This window comes from Coregonus clupeaformis, chromosome 1, assembly GCF_020615455.1.
Source record: "Coregonus clupeaformis isolate EN_2021a chromosome 1, ASM2061545v1, whole genome shotgun sequence".
Taxonomy (NCBI): domain Eukaryota; kingdom Metazoa; phylum Chordata; class Actinopteri; order Salmoniformes; family Salmonidae; genus Coregonus; species Coregonus clupeaformis.
Window position 1 is genome coordinate 99,268,937 of NC_059192.1, and position 22,227 is coordinate 99,291,163.

Below are 22,227 nucleotides of genomic sequence, written 5' to 3' on the forward strand. Positions count from 1 at the left end.
TCAATATTTTTCTGTAGACACTACTACCCTCTACTCAGAACCATAAACATGGATTGCAATCATCCCTTTTTTTCTCTCTCTACATATAAAACACTCAAACCTACCTTCCTAATGCACCTATACATCTCTCTAAACTCTAAAGTCTCTGCAATGGCAATTTGGTAGATGTGGCAGTACAGTCCGTGCTGATGTCTCTCTAGAAGACCATTCATATAGCAGTGATATCTTTCTAGTAGACCTGCCAGTGTCTGTCTCCCAGTACGGTCTGCATCCTCCAAAAGCCCCACATGCTCATCCGGCGCGTCCAACTCAAACGTTCCATCTCCCTAAACACTTCCCTCTCCAACTCCCCTCCTGCCCAAAGCATGTCCGCCAGCTCCCAGCATTGGTCGGGCTCCAACAGGAACCCCCACCGGGACTCGGAGGCCAGGTAGCATCGGACCTCACTGCCCAGCGAGGCATCCCCCAGCTCCCGCAGACCGCGGAAAAGCGCCAGGGTGGTCTGAGGGTAAGGCTCAGCCTTGATTGCCTGCTTGATGTACTCCGCCGTGATCTCCGTGATCCCCTCTGAGCCTGTGACCTTTAGACTTTTCCCTAGACATGCTAGATCTAAGAGAGTCTGGTTGGGTGTTGTTGAGAGGCCAAGGAGGAAGCACAGGAAGAGGTCATAAGTTCCGTGCGTATTTCGTAAAACCCTGTCCACGGAGCATCTGTGGAGGTCTAAAAGGGTTGCTCTCCTGAACGTCCCTTTCAATCGACCAAAGAGTGTAGTACGGTGGAGTAGTAGGTTTCTCCTTTTGTTTGTGTAGGTGAGAAACACTTGCAGAGCAGCTAGGTAGTCTTGAATACCCGTGTACGTAAAGCGGTACATTTCCTCCAGGTACATCTCACACCCTGCGATGAGCGGGCTACACAACCTGTGGAATGTGGAACTTTTGGAGATGTCGATTCCGTGTTCCTTCACATCGCTCTCGCTGAATATGATATTTCCTCTCTCCAGTTGTAGAAAAGCCAGCTTCCCTAGCTTACGAACAACCTCTCTGATTGATTCTGAGTGTTCACCATTTAGATCGTTCTTTAAACCGATCTGAACAAGCAAAAAATGAGTGTATAGTTGCGTCAGAGTGTCTATCTCAACACGCTCTCCCTCCTCAGTGTTTTCTAAAATGGCCGCCAACATCTCACAGCACAACGGTGTCTGGCACAGGACGCAGAGGTTCCGTGATGACTCTAGGGCAATAGCTTTCATGACTAGGGCGATAGCTTTGTGCACCAGACTCTGATCGCCAAACCTCTTTCTAAAGAACTCCCTCTTCTGGGGGTCGTCAAACCCCCATATCTCCGTCAAGCATCGTTGTTGGGGGAGGAAGTCGATGGGGATGAAACTGGCGGCCGCAGGCCTGGTGATCACCCAGACGTAGGCGGAGGGAAGAAGCAGCTGACACCACATGAGGTTTGCTAGGAGGACGGGCAAAGGCATCTCCTTATTGATGTCAGACTCCACCGATAAGCTATTAAAGTCCACATGGAAGTTGAATTGGTCCAAACCATCCAAGATGAAGACCATCTTCGACCGACTCAGGTCCAAACTGGGGGTCTCGCTCACTGACGTCATGGATGAGTGGAAGTGGCTGATGAGGCCACTCAGACTGAAGCGCCGGTCTATCAGCCAATTGAGTTCACTGAAGGGAAAGACAAACATGAAGTCGACGTCCTGATTGGCTCTGTCCTCTGCCCAGTTCAAAATAAACTTCTGGACACTCGCCGTCTTCCCTGAGCCCGCGGGTCCCTTTGTCAGGACGGTTTTTACTTGAGGCCGATCCGGAGATAGCGGCGGTTTGAAGATGTCGTCAAGCTTGATTGCTACTTCCTCATTGGCAGTGGGCATATCTGATGGTGGCCTTACGGGTCGCACAGCAGCATGCCTATCGTCGTGCCATTGGACATTGTCCTCGGTGATGAGGAGTTCCACGTAGGCGTGTGTGAGGCAGTGGCTCCGCACTTCTTGTCCTGATGGGGTTCCACCACACAATGACGCGCACCTCCCTCTTAGCTCTGATTGGAGCTTCTCTCTGACTCCTCTTACTGCTGGGACACACACACGAGAGAGAGAGAGAGAGAGAGAGAGAGAGAGAGAGAGAGAGAGAGAGAGAGAGAGAGAGAGAGAGAGAGAGAGAGAGAGAGAGAGAGAGAGAATTCAGATTAAATTGTTTAGGCTTTTTGCATGTATGCTCATGTATGTATGCCTATAAGAGAGAAACATTCTGAATGAAACTAAATCTATTCTAGTGAACTTAGCTCTAAATGTTGTGTGCACAGCGAGATGAGCTACTGAAGCAATGTCAACAGTTGAAGTCGGAAGTTTACATACGCAGGTACACCTCCAATTGACTCAAATGACGTCAATTAGCCTATCAGAAATACACTTAAACTCAGTTTTTCACAATTCCTGACATTTAATCCTAGTAAAAATTCCATGTCTTAAGTCAGTTAGGATCACCAATTTATTTTAAGAATGTGAAATGTCACAATAATAGTAGAGAGAATGATTTATTTCAGCTTTTATTTCTTTCATCACATTCACAGTGGGTCAGAAGTTTACATACACTCAATTAGTATTTGGTAGCATTGCCTTTAAATTGTTTAACTTGGGTCAAACTATTCGGGTAGCCTTCCACAAGCTTCCCACAAAAAGTTGGGTGAATTTTGGCCCATTTCACCTGACAGAGCTGGTGTAACTGAGTCAGGTTTGTAGGCCTCCTTGCTCTCACACGTTTTTCAGTTCTGCCCACAGATTTTCTATAGGATTGAGGTCAGGGCTTTGTGATGGCCACTCCAATACCTTGACTTTGTTGTCTTTAAGCTATTTTGCTTTGGAAGTATGCATGAGGTCATTGTGCATTTGGAAGACCCATTTGCGACCAAGCTTTCTTCCTCACTTATGTCTTGAGATGTTGCTTCAATATATCCACATCATTTTCCTTCCTCATGATGCCATCTATTTTGTGAAGTGCACCAGTCCCTCCTGCAGCAAAGCACCCCAACAGCATGATGCTGCCACCCCCGTGCTTCACGGTTGGGATGGAGTTCTTCGGCTTGCAAGAACCCCCTTTTTTCTCCAAACATAACGATGGTCATTATGGCCAAACAGTTCTATTTTTGTTTCATCAGACCAGAGGACATTTCTCCAAAAAGTACGATCTTTGTCCCCATGTGCAGTTGCAAACCATAGTCTGGGTTTTTTTTACTGCAGTTTTGGAGCAGTGGCTTCTTCCTTGTTGAGCGGCCTTTCAGGTTATGTCGATATAGGACTTGTTTTACTGTGGATATAGATACTTTTGTACCTGTTTCCTCCAGCATATTCACAAGGTCCTTTGCTGTTGTTCTGGGATTGATTTGCACTTTTCGCACCAAAGCACGTTAATCTCTAGGAGACAGAACGCGTCTCCTTCCTGAGCGGTATGACGGCTGCGTGGTCCCATGGTGTTTATACTTGCGTACTATTGTTTGTACAGATGAACGTGGTACCTTCAGCTGTTTGGAAATTGCTCCCAAGGATGAACCAGACTTGTGGAGGTCTACACATTTTTTCTGAGGTCTTGGCTTATTTCTTTTGATTTTCCCATGATGTCAAGCAAAGAGGCACTGAGTTTGAAGATAGGCCTTGAAATACATCCACAGGTACACCTCCAATTGACTCAAATGATGTCAATTAGCCTATGAGAAGCTTCTAAAGCCATGACATCATTTTCTGGAATTTTCCAAGCTGTTTAAAGGCACAGTCAACTTAGTGTATGTAAACTTCTGACCCACTGGAATTGTGAAATAATCTGTCTGTAAACAATTGTTGGAAAAATTACTTGTGTCATGCACAAAGTAGATGTCCTAACCGACTTGCCAAAACTATAATTTGTTAACAAGAAATTTGTGGAGTGGTTGAAAAACGAGTTTTAATGACTCCAACCTCAGTGTATGTAAACCTCCGACTTCAATTGTGATTCAGTATATACAGAGCATTCGGAAAATATTCAGACCCCTTTACTTTTTCCACATTTTGTTACGTTACAGCCTTATTCTAAAATTGATTAATTAGTTCCCCCCCTGATCAGTCTACACACAATACCACATAATGACAAAGCAAAAACAGGTTTCAGAAATTTAGCACATTTGTAAAAATAAAAAAAACGAATGTCACATTTACATACTCTAAGTATTCAGACCCTTTACTCAGTACTTTGTTGAAGCACCTTTGGCAGCGATTACAGTCTTGAGTCTTCTTGGGTATGCCGTTACAAGCTTGGCACACCTGTATTTGGGGTGTTTCTCCCATTCTTCTCTCAAGATCCTCTCAAGCTCTGTCAGGTTGGATGGGGAGTGTCACTGCACAGGTATTTTCAGGTCTGTCCAGAGATGTTCGATCGGGTTCAAGTCCGGGCTCTGACTGGGCCACTCAAGGACATTCAGAGACTTGTCACAAAGCCACTCCTGTGTTGTCTTGGCTGTGTGCTTAGGGTCACTGTCCTGTTGGAAGATGAACCTTCGGCCCAGTCTGAGGTCCTGAGCGCTCTGGAGCAGGTTTTCATCAAGGATCTCTCTGTACTTTGCTCCGTTCATCTTTCCCTCGACCCTGACTAGTCTTCAAGTCCCTGCCACTGAAAAACATCCCCATAGCATGATGTTACCACCACCATGCTTCTCTGTAGGAATGGTGCCAGATTTCCTCCAGACGTGATGCTTGGAATTCAGGCCAAAGACTTCAATCTTGGTTTCATCAGCCCAGAGAATGTTGTTTCTCATGGTCTGAGAGTCTGTAGGTGCCTTTTGGCAAGCTCCAAGCGGGCTGTCATGTGCCTTTTACTGAGGAGTGGCTTCCGTCTGGCCACTCTAGCATAAAGGCCTGATTGGTGGAGTGCTGCAGAGATGGTTGTCTTTATGGAAGGTTCTCACATCTACACAGAGGAACTCTGGAGCTCTTTCAGAGTGACCATCAGGCTCTTGGTCACCTCCCTGACCAAGGCCCTTCTCCCTCGATTGCTCAGTTTGGCCAGGCGGCCAGCTCTACGAAGAGTCTTGGTGGTTCCAAACTAATTACATTTAAGAATGATGGAGGCCACTGTGTTCTTTCGGGACCTTCAATGCTGCAGACATGTTTTGGTACCCTTCCCCAGATCTGTGCCTCAACACAATCTTGTCTTGGAGCTCTACCGATAATTCCTTCGACCTCATGGCTTGGTTTTTGCTCTGACATGCACTGTCAACTGTGGGACCTTATATAGACAGGTGTGTGCCTTTCCAAATCATGTCCAATCAATTGAATTTACCACAGGTGGACTCCAGTCAAGTTGTAGACACATCTCAAGGATGATCAATGGAAACAGGATGCACCTGATCTCAATTTTGAGTCTCATAGTAAAGGGTCTGAATACTTATGTAAATAAGGTATTTCTGTTTTTAAAATGTCTAAAATCTTGTTTTCGCTTTGTCATTATGGGGAATTGTGTGTAGATTGATGAAGGAAAACAATTATTTAGTCCATTTTAGAATAAGGCTGTAACGTAACAAAATGTGGAAAAAGTAAAGAGGTCTGAATACTTTCCGAATGCACTGTAAGTCCAGGCTTATGAAAATCATGAGGAGATACAGTACTTACACTCGCTTCTCTGAGTAAGGGCTGTACATTCTCCCTCGGTGTCTGGCAGGGTCGCCCCCTGTTGGCCAGAATCCTCCATCGCAGTCTGAGCCAGGCTGATGTCACAATCTGTGGGGTTGGACTGGGATACACTTGTGATTTTCTCCCAGAAGAGATTCACAGCAGGGTTGTGCTCAATTCAGCATGCTCTTGAATATAGGGTGGGAGTCATGTTTTGGCTGTTAAATGTGCTAAAATGGGAATACAATAGACATTTCTACTTTCAAATGGTACCTCAAAGATGGTTGGAGGGCCACACACATATCAGAGAATGCTGACTTGAATGGGAATATCAGTTGTTTTAAATTATACTGTCAATCTTCCATAGGAAACAGGGTTGGGCTCAATTCAGAATTGAATTGAGAATGTCTCATCAATTCCAATTAAATTATTGAATTTTAATTGAATTCTAATCGAAGTAGTAAACAGGATAAGGAATTGAATTAAAAGGAAATATAATTGAATTCAGTGAAATAAAAATGCCTCTTCTATTCTACAGTGCCCTCCACTAATATTGGCACACTTGGTAAATGTGAGCAAAACATTTCTTTATTGTTTATCTTCTAGGTCTTATTATTATCATAAAACAAATATTTTTCTCAAATATATGTGTGCCACAATTATTGGCACTCCTTCATTCAATACTTCGTGCAACTTCCCTTTGCCAAGATAACAGCTCTGAGTCTTCTCCTATAATGTGTAATGAGGTTGGAGAACACATGGCAAGGGATCTGAGACCATTCCTCCATACAGAATCTCTCTAGATACTTCAGATTCCAAGGTCTACGCTTGTGGACTCTCCTCTTCAGCTCATCCCACAGGTTTTCTATGGGGTTTAGGTCAGGGGACTGGGATGACCATGGCAAAACCTTGATTCTGTGGTCAGTGAACTATTTTTGTGTTGATTTTGAGGTGTGCTTTGGATCATTGTCCTGCTGGAAGATCCACCATGGCCCAGTTTAAGCTTCCTAGCAGAGGCAGTCAGGTTTTGATTTAATATCTGCTGGTACTTGATGGAGTCCATGATACCATGTATCCTAACAAGTTGTCCAGGGCCTTTGAAAGAAAAACAGCCCCACAACATACAAATCCACCACCATACTTCACAGTGAGGATGAGGAACTTTTCTGCATGGCTACCTTTCTGTCTATGACAACCCCACCTCTGGTGTCTGTTTCCAAAAAGCTATATTTTGGTCTCATCTAACCATAGAACCCGGTCCCATTGAAAGATTCAATAACGTTTGGCAAACAGTAGGCACTTGAGTTTGTTGTTTGATGACAGCAATGGCTTTTTTTATGGCAACCCTCCCAAACAACTTGTGGTTATGTAGGTGGCATCTGATCGTAGTTTTGGAGACTTTCTGAACGCAAGACCCAACTAACGTCTGCAATTCTCCAGCTGTGATCCTTGGAGATTTTTGGGCCACTCGAACCATCCTCCTCACGGTGCGTGGGGTCAATATAAACACACGTCCATTTCCAGGCCCATTGTTAACATCTCCAGTCGCTTTAAACTTCTTAATTATTGCCCTGATAGTGGAAATGGGCATTTTCAACCATTGAGCTATTTTCTCATAGCCATTTCCTGATTTATGCAGCTCAACAACCTTTTGTCGCACATCATTAATGTATTCTCGGGTATTTCCCATAGTGATGGATGACTACGGGAGCTTGGCCTTTGTGTCACCTAATATTTATACCCCAGTGAATCAGGAAGTAATGGCTTACCACTTAAGTGTTCCTAATCACTCAGGTGAACTTAAAAATGTAAAATATGAATGGGAATATACTTCAGTTAGATTTTACTCATAAAAATGTCAAGGGGTGCCAATAATTGTGGCACACATGTTTCGGAGAAAAATATTTATTTCACATTTATCAAAAATCATTTTACTTCAATTAAAGATTCAATTTTTGTGAATATTTTGAATGCAAGACCAAGAGGATAAACAGCAAAAAAAAAATTTCACAGCCCGTTTTGCTCATATTTACCAAGGGTGCCAATATTAGTGGAGGGCACTGTATATTGGGTGTAGTCTATGCAAATATACTTGTACATAAAACATCAAACATGTCATTATATACACGCATATAAAATATTGTTGAAACAATAGATTTTCAGGACAAACTCTTAAAATGAATGATCAAGGAAAACAACACCTGCATGGGAATATTCTAAGTTATTATATTTAATTATCACTTACGTTTCGTTCAGTATGGGGAAAATACTACATTTCCCAGAATACATTAGTTTAACCCACAAATTGACCCTGGCCTGAGGCCTTCAAAAAGAAGCCAAACAAATTTGGTGGAAGTATAATTAGTTGGCTATTATAAGCGCTAAGGTTAAAAGAGTATATGAACATTGTTTCCAGAGAAAAGTGATATATTCGTTGGTATCTGGAAGTGTGATCTGTCCGATTCAATGAAACTCTCATGTTTTATAACTGAGTGGAATTTATTTTAGTTGCACCAGAGAGGAAGAGGCGAAGCGAGAGGTTTACTCCGCCCACAGAATATAAGCCCAAGAAGTGAGAACATTTTGTATTGAGGTCAATGAAAGTGTCGAATTTGGTCGACAAAAAATGTAATTGCTAATTTGCTACGTGAGACTTATATGATTGAATAGAAGTTTGGTGCTGCCCATGCTGTCAGATATTCTATAATGGTACAGATACAAAGATGGGTCCTCTATCTATCTCCTTGGCCTGTTGGTCACACATGCATCTACCCTCCCATTGGATAGAATGGTCCCACCTGATCTAGCCTCCTCCCACCTGTCTTCCATGTTTGAGGACATGCATTTCCATTGTTAAGAGTGTTCACTTGACTATCTTGTCAATATAATAGACAATCTTGAATTGCTCTGAATTAAATTCTACTTCCTGTTACTCAAACTGAAATTCGACATTTTATAGAGGGTGTAAGGGTGTGGTGAATTTCAACTCATGAGTTGAATGGAACTGAATTCCAAAATTCTGAATTGAGCCCAACCCTGATTCACAGCTAATAGGACAAAACTGAGATGCAACAGAAGATCGGATAAATGCCATGCATGAACTTCTTTGCACCCTTTTCATTGTAAACCTGAGTCTAAGCCTTGGGGGATAGTTTTTAGCTCAAACCATTCGGACTAGATAGACGATTTCGTGAAAAGTAACTTGTCGCTATCCTCTCATGTCTGGCAAACAAAGGCACTGACAAGCGCTTATCTACCACATATGCGAATGGCCGATACAAGCAGATTCAGTGTAATGAGAAGCAGCCCATGCAAATAAACAGAAAGTCTCTAGCATTAACACAAGGGGGGCTTTCTCAATTGGATTTGCTCAACCCCTGCTTGCTCTCTCCGCCGTCCTCTCTGGGCTTTTGACAAAGGTCAAAGGTAATCAAGGAGAGGCGGCGAGGAGATGGAAAGTGGACGAAAATGCACTTGTATGAAATGAGACTTCTTCAATCGCACGTTATCAGGCAAATGGAATCCCAAAATAAATGTATAAAGTGATTTAAAATGAATCTAGCTAGATGTCTCAGACATTTTATACATAGAACGTTTTTAAATGTTTGCATGGTTTTCTCCGTCGAGAAAAAAATAGCTGATTAAAATGGGGTGTGGCAGATTTCAAAACTCTTCAGAGAAGGACTCGGGTAGGGTACACATGTGCATCCTCGGCAAAAGGAGAGTATCAAGGAGGGGAAGACGTCTTCCGTTTGCTTACTAATGAGTTGACATTCTCCTTGACCACATCAGTTTCCGGGTCACAGAGGACAGACTTTTGCCCAAATGAGAAAAGGCAGGGTTTTATTAAATGAAACGTGATGACGCCACCAACGTCCGGCACGGACATCGACCTCTGATAGTTCCTCATTCCTCCTTCACAGCAGCCATACCTCTCTATCTGCCATTGAACCCAGTCTTGTTAATTCTCTTAAATTAAATACCATGACTGTTTTCTTATTAGCTGGGATTGTCATTTGAAATGTCTGATACAACATACTTTGGTGATATCGTTATCAACCTACTGCATAACCCTAAAAAATAAAAATAAATGTGTATGCAGGGTGTGCTATTAGCTTGCTCACACTCTTTAAGAAAGACTGATAGAATAGCTAGCATAGCTAGCCATCGCTAGCATTCACTGGTTGAAGTTGAAGTAACTTTTGAGTGTAATGGAGTGGACTATTACATGAATATATGTCAAAAACGCATCTTTTGACTAATGGGTAAAATAGTATGTTAATTGTGTAGATACTCCTCTAGGAAAACCAATGGTACAAACCCATGTCTCTATCATAATCCATTCAAAAGTGTTTACCCTTCGGGATAGCCAAAATTATGGTGACTAAATCAGTGGAGGCCAGAGAAAGAAAGTGGGCAAAAATCTGGTAAATAGCATTGTGACAGCTAGGCTGGATGCTGTGCGAGAATTAAGGATCACTGTTGAACTCGTCATCTTTCTTGTCGAATCTGGAGGACATAAAACAATATACAGGTAATATAGATATCGATTTTGAGACATGACGTGATGTAATATTTTCACATTTTAGTACAAAAACAAGCGTATCCGTGTGAAATGTCTTTTACATTTAATTCAGCTGGTTTCATGTTAATGTAGCTTTTTGCGACCAGCGGAAACAACTTTGTAGAGGACCACCACACCTCAAAAGTTACTGCGAGAAAGCGCCACCGCTCTGTCAACAGAGTTCGGTGCTTATTATCTGATGCATGAAGTTACGAAATCCGACTTTAAAAAATAAATAATAATATTAATGATATGTTAGAAAAAGACCACACTGAACGATTCAGAACATGAATAATCATATTTGTCTTGGTCAAATGTATTTTATACCGTAAGGAAGTTAAATTTCATCACCAAAGCGCGTTTTCACCCACTCAGGGTAGATAGACGGGACCTATAATCCAGTTATAATACAAAAAGTGTAAACTAACTATGTGTGTCGTTATTTCTTGAATTCAGGCTTGGATGAACTGCTTTCAACAGGGAAAAATTTATTCCGTACCCCACTTCCGTGGTTTTAGTTGAAAACGTCACTTCGTGCAGCTATGCTATAGATGGGGAATCAAATTGAAAGTGTAAAAGTACTTACCACTTTGTCCATGCTGCTACTGACTGAAAGCTAATGTGCGTTTTATACAGAAATGTTACTCATTCCTGTAACGAAACATTGGAGTTTAACAAATTACAACATTGCGCATGCGCAATCTGAACTTTGTGGAAAATTACATAACATTTATTCCTGGGGTCCAATCACGATTACGCAATTACATACAAAAAAAACAGTTCATAACACAACCTATTATTACACTCTACCACAACACACACACACACACACACACACACACACACACACACACACACACACACACACACGATTTAAGCTACACTTACACAATTTACAGTCCACTGTCTCAGAGCAAAACATTGTGCATAATTATGTTCAGTATACAGTATACTGAACTATAAAAACATTCAACCACTAGATGGGGGAAAAGGATTGGACAAAAAGTTCTCTAAACAATGCTTGAAATCTTTTAGGATTTTAAAATAAAAAGTGAGTCATTCACTGTTTACAGTCATAATTGTTTTCAAATTTGAAATGTACAGCTGCCTGGCATGCAAAGTGACAGGACAAAAGGTCACATACACTTAAACTCACTAAATAGAGAATCCACCAAACAATTACAGCGGTCCCTCCTATTTGACCCTAGAAGTAGGCTTCATTAAAACCACAATCTGGAGTTGTGTTTCTGGAGAAATGTCTCTAGAGAAATGTTGCCACTCTAAAACTCATAGAAGCAGCTATGGCTTCAAGGAATGACAGTTTACACAGGTATTCTGACAACAAAAACATAAATGGGGAATAGAGTAATCTACCATCATATTTTGGGTTGTGATAGGGTATGTAAATCATGTATATATTTCAAGCATGGGTATTGATGTATTGATGACTGTTAAACATCAGGAAATATACACATTTTATGACTTTAAAAGAAATGAATGGGTAAGTCTTTGACTTAATATATTGAAGTTCAGTTTGAATAAGTCAAGAGATTATTTTAAAATAGTGAAAAGTGAATTATATCTTCATATTCAGTCTCAGTAACTACTCTGAAATAGAGTAGTATAAAAATGAAATAGCCTACAGTGAAACAACTTACTATGGTATCGACAGATTTGTTATTTTCGGGTCACAGTAATCTGTGCAGGCACATGGTCTGATACAAGGAGAGTGTACAGTGTCTGCATGAGTCTGCAGGAGGGAGTGATTGTATTCTTAAGGGAGGATGTGCTACATAGATAGGGACATCATATTAAACGAAACAAGCTAATTAAGAGCTACAATTGAGCCTAGACCAACATTTTGCGAAAAGCGATAAGAAGAGGAAAATGTCACTCAAGATCAAACGGCAAATCAAGATCTACCCTCAGACGTGTTTCAATACAACATACACGGTGAAAGGAAAAAATAAATCTATGGACCTTTTGTTTCTAAAGTAGCCTAACAGCCATTGCTTCTAAGCAGTATCTCAAACGCCTGCTCTTTTTATAATATGTACACAGCTGCTATCCACTGGCAAGCTAAACAATGACCAGCTATAAAAAGATACAGGGGAGGCACCTACATTTAAACAACAAAACAGACAGTACTGAAATTAAGCTTTGGCCCAGTGTCACGCCCTGGCTCTGGGGACTCTTAAATGTTGAGCCAGGGTGTGGATTTGCTATGTTTAGTTTTTCTATGTTTTTGTTCTAGATCATTTGATCTATGTTGGCCAGGGTGGTTCCCAATCAGAGGCAGCTGTAGCTCGTTGTCTCTGATTGGGGATCATACTTAGGCAGCCTGTTTTGCACTAGTCTTGGTGGGATCTTCTATCACGCTGCGCCTTGGTCCGTGTCTTCAGTCAACGATCGTGACACCCAGCAGTAGCATAGCAAACACACTAGTGAATTGGATTAAAAGATAGGTTCCAATTGTTTTAAACTATACATTGGGATTTGGGACAAAAGACCCTTGAAAAGAAGGATTATCTTGATCCTGCTACTAACTCAATGCATAGCTATTGAATTGGTCCGTATCAGTGGATGTCATTGAGACAGCTCTTTGAAAGAAGGTCTGTGAGAATGTCCTACAAAGAAAGCTTGAAATTATAATATCAGCGCAACAGGTTTTCTCCCATAACAACTGTGCCTCTAAAAGGTTTTCTGGGTGAATATATTTTTTACTTTCATTTTGTTTCAACGTCCTCTCTATGATATACCGTCCTCTCCAGGATGTGAGTTGTCATGTCGGCCTCTCATTGACTTCCCATTTTCCTCCTTCATGCTGTGTCAACATCCCCGCAGGCAGCCATGCGATGTAACACGAGTGTATCATAAACTGATGTCAGTTCAGGGTTGTCTCTACGTGACTCCAGTTGTGGTATACTGGTTCGCTCCTCCTAGGCAGGGAGAGGGAGGGAGGTAGGGGTGGGAAGGGCGGAGAGGGACAGGGAAAGAGGGACAGGGAAAAGGGGGCAGAGAGAGGGGAGAGAAAAGGGGTGGGAAAGCAACAAAAATAAGAAAGGATCTTATGCTTCTTTATTAGAAACTTTGCGCCTGATGCGCTCTTCTCCATACTAATTTTTCTGCAGTAGGTAACTCAACTGTCAACACAACACATCTAGGATCTTTCTTGAAGCTAGTGGGAGGAACCACGAAGCCAAGCTTTAAAAGTCCACTGTAAAATACTTTATTTTTTCTTTTTTTCTAGGGGGTAGATCAGCTTTCATATTGCAGATAGATTGTAACTTCCATCAATGTAATTGTCTGCATCACTTCCAATAAAGGCATTACTGTATACCATATGTGCTGTGTGGCTTCTCATTGTGCAACCCAACCATATCATATGGGCAAAACTGGTTGCAATGACATCAGGCCGGGTATCAGACTCAGGTGGTCTGTGCAACTCAAAACCACATTAACCCACTGGCACAGAGCTAAAGCCTACAGTTGTTGTCATGTGGGCTGCAAAAGCTTCTGTATTGTCTATCAGCCTGTAGCTTTTTTACTAACCTGATTATCTGTTCGTTTTTTAGGAGTTATCGTTGCATACTGAATATCATCTTTCACTCTTTCAGATGAATCTATGAAGACAAATAAAGGAAAGTAAATATATGTCCTACGGTGAGGTGTGACTAACTGACAGAGACATACAGCCCCAGGACAGGTTCTGTAAACACTCAGGACTCATTTGTTACTATGGGTACCGGTCTCTGTGCTTGCAGTCTTTTTGGTGTCAGATAAGCCAGTAATCATTGTCAGAGAGTGTGTGTGTGTGTGCCTTCTGCTTTTTCAACATTTAGAGAAGTTGTCTGAGATAATGACACTGTCTGACCAAGCAGAGGAAGTGTGGAAGATATGCCACTTTATTTGACCAGCATCCTGTGTTCAAGAAAACATTTACTACCTTTTCCAAAACAATACCCTTGATAGTAAAAAAATAAAATTAAAAATAAATTAAAAGGTAGTCACTTTGGGGAGTGACCTCACACCTCTAAAAGAGAAATACCTGCCTTGTGAGTGTCCATTTCTACTCTTCTTTAGATAGATTGCAAGTCCAACCAGCCCTGAGGCAACCAAAACACAGATTACAGCAATAATAAGAATATCCCGATTCCTCTCATCACTATCTGAAATAAATAAAACACAAGGAAATTATTAGCGTAAAATATGTTTTGAATGAGCTCAACTACACTTAACTTCCACTTGGTAAATGCTATTTTCTGGATGGCTTTAATTCAAAATTGCTCTAACCTGCATCATTAGGATGACCATCTTCGCTGCAACATTTTGGGACATGAACTGTCTCATTGCTGATAGGGTTAGCAGCCACGCAGCTGTAGGTGGAGTTGTAGTTCTTTCCCTCTACCTCCAAACGGAGAGATAGATCGGTGGTGAGGTTAGGACTGCTGGTCTGGTTTACTATTTCCTCTCCCCTGTACAAGGTCAATGTCACCTCTTTTTCGTTGTCGACAGAACACACCACACTACAGGAACTGCTGTAACACTCCGTCACCTGAGGTTTGGAAACAAAATCTGGAATAAAAATGATGAATACATTTTGAATTGGAACCTATATTTAATGTTTTTGTAATATACAGCACACACACACACACACACACACACACACACACACACACACACACACACACACACACACACACACACACACACACACACACACACACACACACACACACACACACACACACATACTTACTGTATACAGTGAGCTCAAATATATTTTTTTTCTTCTTCCCTCCATCTGTATTCTCCACAGTATAAACCCCAGCATCGTCTGTCTGAAGGTCTGACAGGGTGAAGTATCTTGTAACATTGTTCAAGTGGAGGCGGTTTTCAAATCTATTCTCAAGGGTGATTTTGCCTTCTTTACCAGGGTACACATTTGCAATACTGCCAAGGTCTCCATAAAGTAAATTGCCAGACTTGTTCACCCTCTCTGGAAAAGAGAAAGACTGTCCCACGACGCCTTTTACGTGCTGATTCTCAGACTGGACTGTTTGCTGGGAAGCACAGAGCACTGTGGACAGAGAGAGACTCAATATCAACACAATGACTGCATTCCAGGGGGACTGTAAAACAGTCGCACACTAAATCTCACAATACCTGGATAAGTGTTTAACATGTCAGCAACTGCATCCATATGATATTGTGATCTGATGCCAGACTGCACTGAAGATGACAATGACTTTCAATCATTAGTTAATTTTTGCTGGATGTCTGCAATGTAGTCGCCTGCAATGACACTACTGACTTGAGTATCACAGTCCTTCTTAGTTATTTACAGGCCTAATGTGATGGTTGGGGTCAGGAAATAATTGTTAGGACTAGTAGGTTAAGATTTTATCAGAAATTAAGTTCACAAGGAAATGCAGTCTCTAAGTGAGGGAAGTTCTTCCCCAATTAACTGTTATTTTAACCCCCAAAATAAAAGACAAGGAAATCACTGAAAAAGCACATGACTTTAGAGATATTTCATTACCACCCAACATAATTTCCTACTACCGCCTTAAATAGCCTAGATTGTATCCTATGAATTTCAGGGTCAGAGGAACATTGCAGCATGATAGAGGACTAATGTAGGCGTTAGCCTTTGTGTTATTTGTTGAAACAAGGTTTTGTGTTGACAACACAGAAAAAGAGATCAGGGGCATGATGGCTGTCCTACTAGCAGGAGGAAAGAGGCAGGGATTCTGTACATATGGACACTGCAAAAATATTCTGATTATAAGCAGCTGTAGCCTGTAGAAAAGTGTCTGCTAAATTACTCAAATGTAATTATCTAGACAGAAGTAATGTATATCAACAATCAGTGGTGGAAAAAGTGCCCAATTGTCATACTTGAGTGAAAGTAAAGATACCTTAATAAAAAGTGACTCAAGTAAAAGTGAAAGTCACCCAGTAAAATACTTGAGTAAAAGTCTAAAAGTATTTGGTTTTAAATCTACTTAAGGATCAAAAGTAAATGAAATTGCTAAAATATACTTAAGTATCAAAAGTAAAAGTATAAATCATTTCAAATTCCTTATATTAAACAAACCAGATGGCACGATTTTCTTGTTTTTTAAATTTACGGATAGCCAGGGGCACATTCCAACACTCAGACATATTTTACAAACTAAGCATTTGTGTTTAGTGAGTCCGCCAGATCAGAGTTAGTAGGAATGACCAGGCATGTTCTCTTGAGAAGTGTGTGAATTGGACAATTTTTTTGTCCTGCTAAGTATTCAAAATGTAATGAGTACTGTTGGGTGTCAGGGAAAATGTATGGAGTAAAAAGTATATTATTTTCTTTAGGAATGTAGTGAAGAAAAAGTTGTCAATAATTTAAATAGTAAAGTAAATTACAGATACCCTCAAAAACGACTTAAGTAGTACCTTAAAGTATTTTTACTTAAGTACTTTAAACCACTGTCAATAATACATATTTGCTATTTTCCAAATTAAAAAAGTACTACTGCAAAAGGTTTGAAGATTTTAGGCATTGCCGCAGGAAGTACAGTGGCTTGCGAAAGTATTCACCCCCCTTGGTATTTTTCCTATTTTGTTGCCTTACAACCTGGAAGTAAAATGGATTTTTGGGGGGTTTGTATCATTTGATTTGCACGACATGCATACCACTTTGAAGATGCAAAATATTTTCTATTGTGAAACAAACAAGAAATAAGACAACTTGAGCGTGCATAACTATTCACCCCCAAAGTCAATACTTTGTAGAGCCACCTTTTGCAGCAATTACAGCTGCAAGTCTCTTGGGGTATGTCTCTATAAGCTTGGCACATCTAGCCACTGGGATTTTTGCCCATTCTTCAAGGAAAAACTGCTCCAGCTCCTTCAAGTTGGATGGGTTCCGCTGGTGTACAGCAATCTTTAAGTCATACCACAGATTCTCAATTGGATTGAGGTCTGGCCTTTGACTAGGCCATTCCAAGACATTTAAATGTTTCCACTTAAACCACTCGAGTGTTGCTTTAGCAGTATGCTTAGGGTCATTGTCCTGCTGGATGGTGAACCTATGTCCCATTCTCAAATGTCTGGAAGACTGAAACAGGTTTCCCTCAAGAATTTCCCTGTATTTAGTGCCATCCATCATTCCTTCAATTCTGACCAGTTTCCCAGTCCCTTTCCATTGCTTAGTGGCGTTGCAGACTCTGGGGCCTTTCAGAACAGGTATATATATACTGAGATCATGTAACAGATCATGTGACACTTAGATTGCACACAGGTGGACTTTATTTTACTAATTATGTGACTTCAGAAGGTAATTGGTTGCACCAGATCTCGGGTAATGAGAGGCGATGGGGTGAGGTTGTGTTCCTCTAAGCGGGAGGTAAGCTTGGCTTCTTCTTTATATGTGTTGAGTAAAGCTTAAACCATGCATCTAGATTGTAGGTAGGTTTTGTAGTTAGGTATTGTAGGTAGTTATTGTAGTTAGTTATTGTAGGTAAGTATTGTAGTGTATTCGGCTGAGCCCGGTGAAGCACGAGGCTAGCTAACCCACTACCTGGACCAATGAAAATAGCTAGCTAGCGGGTAGCTACTGGTAACTGTTAACAACTGTGGATAGTTGTTTCCAATGTTATTTCACGCTTAAGAGTACCTGTAATTATTGTAGGTAGGTATTGTAGGTATTGTAGATAGTTTATCTAGGTAGTTATTGTAGGTAGTTATAGCCAACTTTACCAGCTAGCAGTCAACACCGCAGCCACTGCTAGCTAGCCAACCTTACCAGCTAGCAGTACTGTAGCAACCAAATACATTACAACGGAACTATTTGATTTGATTAGTGTAATGTTAGCCAGCTACATTCGTTCGCAGCGACGCCGTTTTCCATACTAAGTCAACACCGCAGCCACTGCTAGTTGGCCAACTCTACCAGCTAGCAGTACTGTAGCAGCTAAATACATTTCAACGGAACGATTTGATTAGTGTAAAGTTAGCTAGCTACATAGTTGTCTTGGTATCAAAGACAAAGGTGTAGTATAGAGAAACTATCGAGGTTAGCTAGCCAGCTACATTTTCAAACAGTCAACACCGCAGCCACTGCTAGCTAGCCAGCATTACCAGCTAGCAGTACTGTATCATTTTAGTCAATGAGAATTTTGCAACGTAAGCTTCACTTTCTGAACATTCGAGATGTGTAGTCCACTTGTGTAGCTAGCATGACTGACTTTGTGCTAGCTAGCCAACGTTTAATTACTTCTGCGTTATGAAAGTAACTAGACACGGACACAAATTATCCATTGGTAGTTTGTTGTAACCAAGTATTGGTGCTAAACCGTGTGTTATTGGATGCTAGCATGCTAGTTAGCCATGGCGTCATATGATAAGGTGCCCTGGGAAGTTTTCACTGAAAAAGATTGTACCAAGTTAGCTAGCTGAATAAACTAAGTTAGTCTATTCCTGGAAACATTTAACCACTGCAGATTACAACAATTATAATTTCTAAAGTGGAAGTTGGAAGAGTTGTATTTGAGTGTTTCAGTGAAAGGTTAGTGAGGGAGGCCTCGCTTCCCCAGATGTTTCGTTAATTTCATTCCGATCTCCTTTGCATTAGTGTAGCCTTTTCTGTAGCCTGTCAACTATGTGTCTGTCTATCCCTGTTCTCTCCTCTCCGCACAGACCATACAAACGCCTCACACCGCGTGGCTGCTGCCACTCTAACCTGGTGGTCCCTGCACGTATGACCCATGTGGAGTTCCAGGTCTCCAGCAGCCTCTGGAACTGCCGTTCTGCGGCCAACAAGGCAGAGTTCATCTCAGCCTATGCTACCCACCAGTCCCTCGACTTCTTGGCGCTGACGGAAACATGGATTACCACAGAAAACACTGCTACTCCTTCTGCTCTCTCCTCGTCTGACCGTGTGTTCTCGCATACCCCGAGAGCATCTGGTCAGCGGGGCGGTGGCACAGGAATCCTCATCTCTCCCAAGTGGACATTCTCTCTTTCTCCCCTGACCCATCTGTCTATCTCCTCATTTGAATTCCATGCTGTCACAGTCACTAGCCCATTCAAGCTTAACATCCTTATCATTTATCGCCCTCCAGGTTCCCTTGGAGAGTTCATCAATGAGCTTGACGCCTTGATAAGTTCCTTTCCTGAGGATGGCTCACCCCTCACAGTTCTGGGTGACTTTAACCTCCCTACGTCTGTCTACCTTTGACTCATTTCTCTCTGCCTCCTTCTTTCCACTCCTCTCCTCTTTTGACCTCACCCTCTCACCGTCTCCCCCTACTCACAAGTCAGGCAATACGCTTATCCTCATCTTTACTAGATGGTGTTCTTCTACTAATCTCACTGCAACTCCCCTCCAAGTCTCCGACCACTACTTTGTATCCTTTTCTCTCTCGCTCTCCTCCAACACTACTCACTCTGCCCCTACTCAGATGGTAATGTGCCGTCGCGACCTTCGCTCTCTCTCCCGCTACTCTCTCCTCTTCCATCCTATCATCTCTTCCCTCTGCTCATCCTTCTCCCTCCAATCTCCTGATTCGGCCTCCTCAACCCTCCTCTCCTCCCTTTCTGCATCTTTTGACTCTCTATGTCCCCTATCCTCCCGGCCGGCTCGGTCCTCCACTCCTGCTCCGTGGCTTGAAGACTCTTTGCGAGCTCACAGAACAGGGCTTCGGGCAGCCGAGCGGAAATGGAGGAAAACTAGACTCCCTGCGGACCTGGCATCTTTTCACTCCCTCCTCTCTACATTTTCTTCCTCTGTTTCTGCTGCTAAAGCCACTTTCTACCACTCTAAATTTCAAGCCTCTGCCTCTAACCCTAGGAAGCTCTTTGCCACCTTCTCCTCCCTTCTGAATCCTCCTCTTCCTCCCCCTCCCTCCTCCCTCTCTGTGGATGACTTTGTCAACCATTTTGAAAAGGTTGATGACATCCGATCCTCATTTATTAAGTCAAATGACACCGCTGGTCCTGCTCACACTGCCCTACCCTATGCTTTGACTTCTTTCTCCCTTCTCTCTCCAGATGAAATCTTGCGACTTGTGACGGCCGGCCGCCCAACAACCTGCCCGCTTGACCCTATCCCCTCTCTTCTCCAGACCATTTCCGGAGACCTTCTCCCTTACCTCACCTTGCTCATCAACTCATCCTTGACCACTGGCTATGTCCCTTCCGTCTTCAAGAGAGCGAGAGTTGCACCCCTTCTCAAAAAACCTACACACGATCCCTCCGATGTCAACAACTACAGACCAGTATCCCTTCTTTCTTTTCTCTCCAAAACTCTTGAGCGTGCCGTCTTTAGCCAACTCTCTTGCTATCTCTCTCAGAATGACCTTCTTGATCCAAACCAGTCAGGTTTCAAGACTGGTCATTCAACTGAGACTGCTCTTCTCTGTGTCACGGAGGCTCTCCGCACTGCTAAAGCTAACTCTCTCTCCTCTGCTCTCATCCTTCTAGACCTATCTGCTGCCTTTGATACTGTGAACCATCAGATCCTCCTCTCCACCCTCTCCGAGTTGGGCATCTCCGGCGCGGCTCACTCTTGGATTGCGTCCTACCTCACAGGTCGCTCCTACCAGGTGGCGTGGCGAGAATCTGTCTCCGCACCATGTGCTCTCACCACTGGTGTCCCCCAGGGCTCAGTTCTAGGCCCTCTCCTATTCTCTCTATACACCAAGTCACTTGGCTCTGTCATATCCTCACATGGTCTCTCCTATCATTGCTACGCAGACGACACACAATTAATCTTCTCCTTTCCCCCTTCTGATAACCAGGTGGCAAATCGCATCTATGCATGTCTGGCAGACATATCAGTGTGGATGACGGATCACCACCTCAAGCTGAACCTCGGCAAGACAGAGCTGCTCTTCCTCCCGGGGAAGGACTGCCCGCTCCATGATCTCACCATCACTGTTGACAACTCCGTTGTGTCCTCCTCCCAGAGTGCAAAGAACCTTGGCATGACCCTGGACAACACCCTGTCATTCTCCGCTAACATCAAAGCGGTGACCCGATCCTGTAGGTTCATGCTCTACAACATTCGCAGAGTACGACCCTACCTTACACAGGAAGCGGCACAGGTCCTAATCCAGGCACTTGTCATCTCCCGTCTGGATTACTGCAACTCGCTGTTGGCTGGGCTCCCTGCCTGTGCCATTAAACCCCTACAACTCATCCAGAACGCTGCAGCCCGTCTGGTGTTCAACCTTCCCAAGTTCTCTCACGTCACCCTGCTCCTCCGCACACTCCACTGGCTTCCAGTTGAAGCTCGCATCTGCTACAAGACCATGGTGCTGTGAGGGGAACGGCACCTCCGTACCTTCAGGCTCTTATCAGTCCCTAGACCCAAACGAGGGCATTGCGTTCATCCACCTCTGTCCTGCTGGCCCCCCTACCTCTGCGGAAGCACAGTTCCCGCTCAGCCCAGTCAAATTTGTTCGCTGCTCTGGCACCCCAATGGTGGAACAAGCTCCCTCACGACGCCAGGACAGCGGAGTCACTCACCACCTTCCGGAGACACTTGAAACCCCACCTCTTTAAGGAATACCAGGGATAGGATAAAAGTAATCCTTCTACCCCTCCCCTACCCCACCCCCCCAAAAAAAAATATATATATATATATATATATATATATATATATATATATATATATATATATATACAGTGGGGAGAACAAGTATTTGATACACTGCCGATTTTGCAGGTTTTCCTACTTACAAAGCATGTAGAGGTCTGTAATATTTATCATAGGTACACTTCAACTGTGAGAGACGGAATCTAAAACAAAATCCAGAAAATCACATTGTATGATTTTTAAGTAATTAATTTGCATTTTATTGCATGACATAAGTATTTGGTCACCTACCAACCAGTAAGAATTCCGTCTCTCACAGACCTGTTCGTTTTTCTTTAAGAAGCCCTCCTGTTTTCCACTCATTACCTGTATTAACTGCACCTGTTTGAACTCGTTACCTGTATAAAAGACACCTGTCCACACACTCAA

The 22,227-nt window shown here is 42.6% G+C and overlaps 1 protein-coding gene and 1 long non-coding RNA gene across 5 annotated transcripts in view; both read right to left on the reverse strand.

Moving 5' to 3' along the window:
• Positions 1–86: 86 nt before the first annotated feature.
• LOC121560704 (NACHT, LRR and PYD domains-containing protein 1 homolog) lies at positions 87–12,455 on the reverse strand. 4 transcript variants are annotated; one of them, XM_041873619.2, is made up of 3 exons: positions 10,801–12,455; positions 5,651–5,838; positions 87–2,088 (listed from the first exon to the last, which is right to left on the reverse strand). In XM_041873619.2, the coding sequence occupies exons 2-3, from the start codon at positions 5,727–5,729 to the stop codon at positions 230–232; spliced, it is 1,938 nt and encodes a 645-aa protein (XP_041729553.2). In that variant the 5' UTR covers positions 5,730–5,838; positions 10,801–12,455; the 3' UTR covers positions 87–229. The 4 variants fall into 4 exon arrangements, with proteins under 4 accessions (XP_041729553.2, XP_045079595.1, XP_045079589.1 ...); XM_045223660.1 differs by having other exon boundaries at positions 5,651–5,880; XM_045223654.1 differs by lacking the exon at positions 10,801–12,455 and adding an exon at positions 9,411–10,794 and having other exon boundaries at positions 5,651–5,880.
• Positions 12,456–12,558: 103 nt separating this feature from the next.
• The window catches only part of LOC121560710, a 57,192-nt gene continuing 47,523 nt past the window's right edge, over positions 12,559–22,227 (reverse strand). Inside the window, exons 2-6 of the long non-coding RNA XR_005999063.2 lie at positions 14,974–15,294; positions 14,508–14,769; positions 14,263–14,383; positions 13,767–13,837; positions 12,559–13,153 (exon numbers count right to left, since the gene is read on the reverse strand). This is a non-coding gene — a long non-coding RNA (uncharacterized LOC121560710). The remainder of the gene's footprint in view (positions 13,154–13,766; positions 13,838–14,262; positions 14,384–14,507; positions 14,770–14,973; positions 15,295–22,227) is intronic.

Bases quoted from the DNA above. Each gene is read 5' to 3' on its own strand.
- LOC121560704 (XM_041873619.2), bottom strand. From the start codon at position 5,729: ATGGAGGATTCTGGCCAACAGGGGGCGACCCTGCCAGACACCGAGGGA. The intron at 2,089-5,650 runs GTAAGTACTGTA...TGTGTGTCCCAG, and splicing joins CCTTACTCAGAGAAGCGAGT to CAGTAAGAGGAGTCAGAGAG.